The following is a 6,000-nucleotide window of genomic DNA, read 5'->3' as shown; positions in this document are numbered from 1 at the left end:
GTCAATAGTGTCAATATAAATCCTACCCTCAATTTTTTTTGTTTATGATTTCTAAAATCCTGCTATTGAACCTGCATGCTTAATTGCACACTGTGCTACTGGACTGTTCTTCATGTGGTTTACAATGTAGTGTAGCAATCTTGGTCCTTCAATGCACCGTATATGACAAACGTCAGTTAGAAACTTCATTTAAAAATTAGGAGCCTATCAATGGGGAGTATTTATTGTGTATTAGTAGTAATTCTCAGATACCAATAACACCAAAATACTGATTTTAATGTAGAATCTTTTGTAGTTTGTGTAGTGGTGGCCATACATGAATGTGTACAGTTGGGGGTGTAGCAGTATGAGGCCACGAAAAGTTAATTATATGTTTCTGGTTGCTGAATAAATTGTGCGATCATCATAATAATATTTTATATCTGTTTAAAAGTTTCATGTCTTGTACACACTCTTTTCTTATAAAGATACACTAACTTTATACATCAACTTTGTTTTTCCTGTATAAAGTGTAATTCCATGTACTGCTATAAATGTAGTGTACCACATCAAAAAGTTGCATAAAAAAACAAGCCTGGTCACCTGATCAGTGTTGGTCAATTTTGGGGAATTGGTAGTACCAGAATCATACAATTAACTTTGCACTGTCAAAGGTATTAAAAGGTGTTAGTGATTGTGATTTTTATATTGACTTCAAAGTTGTTTCTTTCAACAAGACCTTTATTTTGATACCACATTCTAGCAAGTTAATTATTGCCTCAGGGAATTAAAGACAGAAATGATCAATTTTCTGTGTTAGAATGACAATTCAGATCACCAAGGTCAAATCTGTGATGGTACAAATACATGACATGAAGAGTACTATTTCTATATGGAAAGTTTCATTGTGGAGAAGTGTATGATTTTGCTTATTTGGGGGCTACACAAACAGTAATTTTGGGCTATTCATGAAATTGATTTAAACAGAAAAGTACCACAAGATCCACAGTCTGTTATAGCTAGCTATTTTCTCTTAGGTACTGTAATTCGGCTTTGTGATAAAAATAATATTTTCGTATGATTTATGTGAATGACTGCTCTATTAGAGTAGTTTGATCTTGTGCAAAAAAAAAATTCGTGTAAGAAATTTTCGTACAAGTACCTCCATACTAAAATTATTTTACAATAAAAAAAAAGCTAATTTTTGAATAAGATTGCCTTAAGGGTGCTCTGTAGAGTTCATGTACGGCTCCCATGAAATACCATAACTCACAAATGATTTGGGCAAATACACTGTATTTTCTTACTGGATATAATCAAAGCTATCACTAGGGCACACTTTAGTCCAAACCCAACTGCTAATTTGCTGTAGAATACAAGTTATAATTTTCCCTTTAAACTAGAACTAGTCATACAGTTTACACACTAAAGCCTTGATACTTTCATGATACATACACTATATATACAAAACAGTACAAACTATTGTGTGTTTTATTTTTGTCTTTTAGCTTCTCAAGATCAATCATCAGATACTCAACTTCTAGTTTGACACTGCCACCAATCTTTCGTTTTACTTCCATGCTATTTGTCATCCGAAGTTGCTATCAAAAAACTGCTACAGTAACCCATCAAAAATTTCATACCTTTTGGGTGAAAAATGGCAAACTAGTTCTACACATTTTAAACATGGGGGTATGGAATAGCAAGGGGCATGCCTGTTACCTGATGCACAGGTGCTAAAGATTCAGTAATAAGCCAAACACTAATTAACAACCATAATAATTATTTCCATCAATGTAAATGATATAACCTGTTTCACCATCTCCTTACACAAACTGTAAAGAGCACCCTTCAGCCAGTTAAGACCACTTATTGTTAGTTTTATATTTCCCCCACCTGCATTGCTGTCTCATCCAAATTTGGTCATATTATGACATCATATAATTATTCACCATTATTCCATCATCTCAATGTTTAATGATTATATGGAAGTAATAAACTGACTTGTTTACTCTGTTAGGCACAGAGAAAGGTAGGCTAGAAGGGCTAAAGAGTCAGAGCTTTGACTGTTTGACTTCTTAAGAGATGGCAGAATAGTGATCAACAACAGATCAAAATACTCTAATAGAACATTCAGCTAACTCTAATAAAACAGTCAGGTGCCTGTACAATTGTAATGAATTATGAGCTACCCTCCCACATTGGTTTAGGCTAACTTTCCTGATCTGAAACATAAAATTAACAATAAAATTCAATAATGTCATGCCCATGTAGTGCTGGTCATGCGTAATTGTTATTCTACTAAAACTCCAATCCCATATAGTCACTATATCTTTCAGTTCACTAATTCTTTAAAGCTGCATCCAGATATCACTCACTTTGTGATAGCAGGTGTTCAACCACAGCATGTGTAATAATTTTGTGCCTGGACAATGTTTTGTCATTTATTACAAGTATAGCTATAGTTTCCCATAGCTAAAAGAAAAAGAAAATAGTCCATTACATGGCACTGTAGCAGATAACAAAAGAGGGTCAACTAATGCTACAGTTACCACAGACCATGTATGGTTATCAAAACTGGAAATGTTCTTGGATCAGACTGTAATGTAATTCTCTAAATCATTAGTAAATTATAAATGAAATATGGTTGCAATGAGACAAACACACAATGCGTACAACTAAAAGTGTCCACTTTTAGAATGTCTGTAGTCACTCTTGCTCACTCGTCCCGTTACTTGTGCAATACGCTGTCGGCTATGATTTAAACTGGACATTGTGTTGCCATGGTAATTCTGTTGTGGGGGTGGGGTTAGCACTTATGGGGTGTGTCTTGTCCTTCATTTTGTAAGTTAGTAGTTGCTCTCTTGCCTGCTCCAGAGCCTCAATCCTCTCCTTGCACTCCAAATGGACTGTGTTCTGTAAGTGCTCCACCTACACCACATAACAATACAATACAGTCAATAGTCCCTCTTGTCTATTGTATACAAGATACTGTATTTGTGGTCCACACATGTAGTTGCAATAAACACACACACCACACACACACAAACACACGTGCGCTACACACACACTACACACACTCACACATGCGTGCATGCACACACACACACACGTGCGCGCGCTACACACTACACACATGCATGTACGCACAACACACACACACACTACACACATGCGTGTATGCACACACACACTCACACATGCGCGCTACACACTACACACATGCGTGTACGCACAACACACACACACACACTACACACACTCACACATGCGTGTATGCAGCCTGCACAAGTACAAAGACATTATACCATTGTGTTACTGAGATGAGTCTGAATGGCGTCACTCTACTCTGACTGAATGATAGCCAACTCTGCTTCAGCTGACTGTAGTTTAGCTTCTAGCTGACTGGCCATCAATTGGAGCCTAAAGAATAAACAACTTTCACAAGCTGTGTTTAAGAACTAGAGAGAGTTCTATTACCTTTCTTTTTCTTTTGCATGCTCAGATGATTTATCTGATAACAATTTGGTAAGTTTAGAATTGTCTCCCTTCACTGTCCTACAAAAGAGAACGACACACAGATACTTGGGAACCTTCTGGGATGGTATACATCTATATTAGAAATTGTTAATAAAGTAGGATCCAAGCAATGAAAGTAGTGAAGTAAGAGATGAATGATGATATTACAGCATAACTCATTAGGAAAATCCCTTTGTTTTAACAACCATTTTGTTCAATACCAAAGTAGTAATTTTCCCATCAAGCTATGCTGTAATACTGTCATTCATTCTTACTTTATTTTGTTTGGATCCCTACTACTAGTTTGCTTGTTTGGTGTTTTGTTATAGCATACAACTATACAAGTGTGACTGTTCTATTAGGGTGACTGTTGTATTAGAGTATCTCAAATCAGCCTTTACCAACTACCAGGGGGCATGCATAATTTCATATTTTCGCATTACAAATATGCCAGACCAATAATAATAATAATGGGATGTTTCATTGTGATCAGGTAAATAGATTATTGTCCCCATGCTCAATCATTCTTAATCAATGGTATATAATGGGCGTTGTCTCGTACCTATCGTGAAGTTATTGGTATCTACCAAGCGTAAGTGCTTTAAATAATTTCGTGGTGTCTAAGTATGCTACTCAAGAAAGGTGTTGGTACGGAAACTTAACGCCTTGATATGGTTTTTATTGCAACAAGAAGGTGAACAGCCTGATTGAAGATAAAGGACAGACAAGATGAAGAGGGCACACACTCGTTGGAACCCCAAAAGGCATATCCCACTAGTTAGTTTGTTATTGTGGTATAAAATGGTGGCCATGCAATGCTTTGTTTGGCCTCCAGCTTTGCAACTGTGGTCAGGCAGGCTAGCAGGCAGGCAGGTAGTCAGACAAGAAAATTGAGTTTCTTAAAATTCTATATCCAGCTGCCTGTACGTGTTCCTTGTTTTTAATGCTGTATTTGATGTTAGATGACTAATATTAGTCTGTAAAGGTGATTTTCATCACATATCTTTAGGTGGCATGTTTCATTTTAGGGAGATCCCTACAGTACTACCGTACTGTTTGATATTAGGTGTTTTTAATTTAGGGAGTTGTTAATGTGTAGTCTAAAGACCCTAATCAGCCAACTATAACATTCCCCAGTGAGAAATTTAATGCAGCTATCTCTTATTAAGCCTAGACAAGAAATTAGGTCACTTGGCTATGACTATAGCTCTACTAATTTGTGATAATGTAACGGTTGTTCACAATTCAGTAGTGTTTTTAATATTAAGGCTACTACATGTATACCTCAACTTGAGCTCCAAGTTCTCTTTGACAAGTTGTTCAGCTGCCAAATCACTACTGGACTGAATCAGTTGCTCCTTGAGATCTGTAGAACATGGGAACAAACATTTACACAACAGGACCAAGTAAACTTATATGTTGAGTTGGGATATAAATGACACAGCAAAGAATTTTCTATGGTACAGAACACAGCTACTATTTGTAATTCTCAGGTGTACCATACATAATAGTGTGGGACGCAAGTGAAAAGTTCACACAAAATAAGTTGCTACTGCAAAATATGGTCTTAGTTGAAGTACAGGTTGTAATGTAATGTCTGATTATGGGCACATGTACATACACAATATGTCTGAGTGTAGTGTAGATGTGTACAGTAGACACAACACAAAACAAAACTGCTTTACCATAAATTTCCCTTCTCAATTGTGACAATACAATTTTGTCCTCTTCTGCTTTTTGGTTCAGTTGAGATTCACTCTCTTTAATGGAGTCCACAAGTCTTTTATTATCACTGTCCATGTTTTGTTTGACTTGCCAGAGCAGGTCATACTGGGTGGACAGCTGAGATATTCTCTCCAACAAAATTGACTGATTTTTTGTTAACGTCAGTTTAATTTTTGCTGTCACAGAAGAGATGGAATCACATTGCTCTCTTGAAAGAGACTGTAATTGATTACGAGCAGTAGAAATGTCTCTTTTAACACTTAACAAATTAGATGTTTGAATTTGAAGTCTTTCATTAAACATTTTCCCTACAAACAGAACACATTTAACAGTAGTGACTTACATAATAATGTTACTAACCTCATGTGTTTAAACTGTTTGTTCTTTTCTGTTAATTGTGACTCTTTCTCATGAACACACACCTTCAACTTTTCATTACTGGTTCTCACTTCAGTAATGTCATTTTTTAACCTTCAAAAATGTTACGACAAATGTTATACAAACAACACAACAGAACACCTCCTTATATGGTCAATATGAAACATACAGGAACCCGTTAATGTGGACATTCACTTCTCAAATGATCAAAACTTGTATGAAGAAAGTGATCACTGTTAATTTGCATCAAACAATTCAGGTGTGTTAAAATTTGATCCACTGGAACTGTTAATATGGACACCTACATAATCCAGACACTTAGTTAAGGTCCCAAAGTATCCCTTAGTACGTACACTGACGTTGATAATCAGGACACCTTGATAATCAGGACGCCTTGAC

General features: G+C 36.1%; 1 protein-coding gene across 3 annotated transcripts in view; it reads right to left on the bottom strand.

Moving 5' to 3' along the window:
• Positions 1–2,573: 2,573 nt before the first annotated feature.
• Positions 2,574–6,000, bottom strand: part of LOC136267727 (kinetochore protein Nuf2-like) — a 57,923-nt gene continuing 54,496 nt past the window's right edge. For all 3 annotated transcript variants that reach the window (XM_066062881.1, XM_066062882.1, XM_066062880.1), the window contains exons 2-7: positions 5,584–5,694; positions 5,184–5,531; positions 4,783–4,864; positions 3,460–3,537; positions 3,288–3,402; positions 2,574–2,910 (exon numbers count right to left, since the gene is read on the bottom strand). In XM_066062881.1, the coding sequence (XP_065918953.1) occupies positions 3,324–3,402; positions 3,460–3,537; positions 4,783–4,864; positions 5,184–5,526 (582 nt within the window). In that variant the 5' untranslated portion in view covers positions 5,527–5,531; positions 5,584–5,694 and the 3' untranslated portion in view covers positions 2,574–2,910; positions 3,288–3,323. The remainder of the gene's footprint in view (positions 2,911–3,287; positions 3,403–3,459; positions 3,538–4,782; positions 4,865–5,183; positions 5,532–5,583; positions 5,695–6,000) is intronic.

This window comes from Dysidea avara, chromosome 9 (genome assembly GCF_963678975.1).
Source record: "Dysidea avara chromosome 9, odDysAvar1.4, whole genome shotgun sequence".
NCBI classification, from domain to species: domain Eukaryota; kingdom Metazoa; phylum Porifera; class Demospongiae; order Dictyoceratida; family Dysideidae; genus Dysidea; species Dysidea avara.
This window is presented reverse-complemented; position numbering and strand designations above follow the sequence as displayed.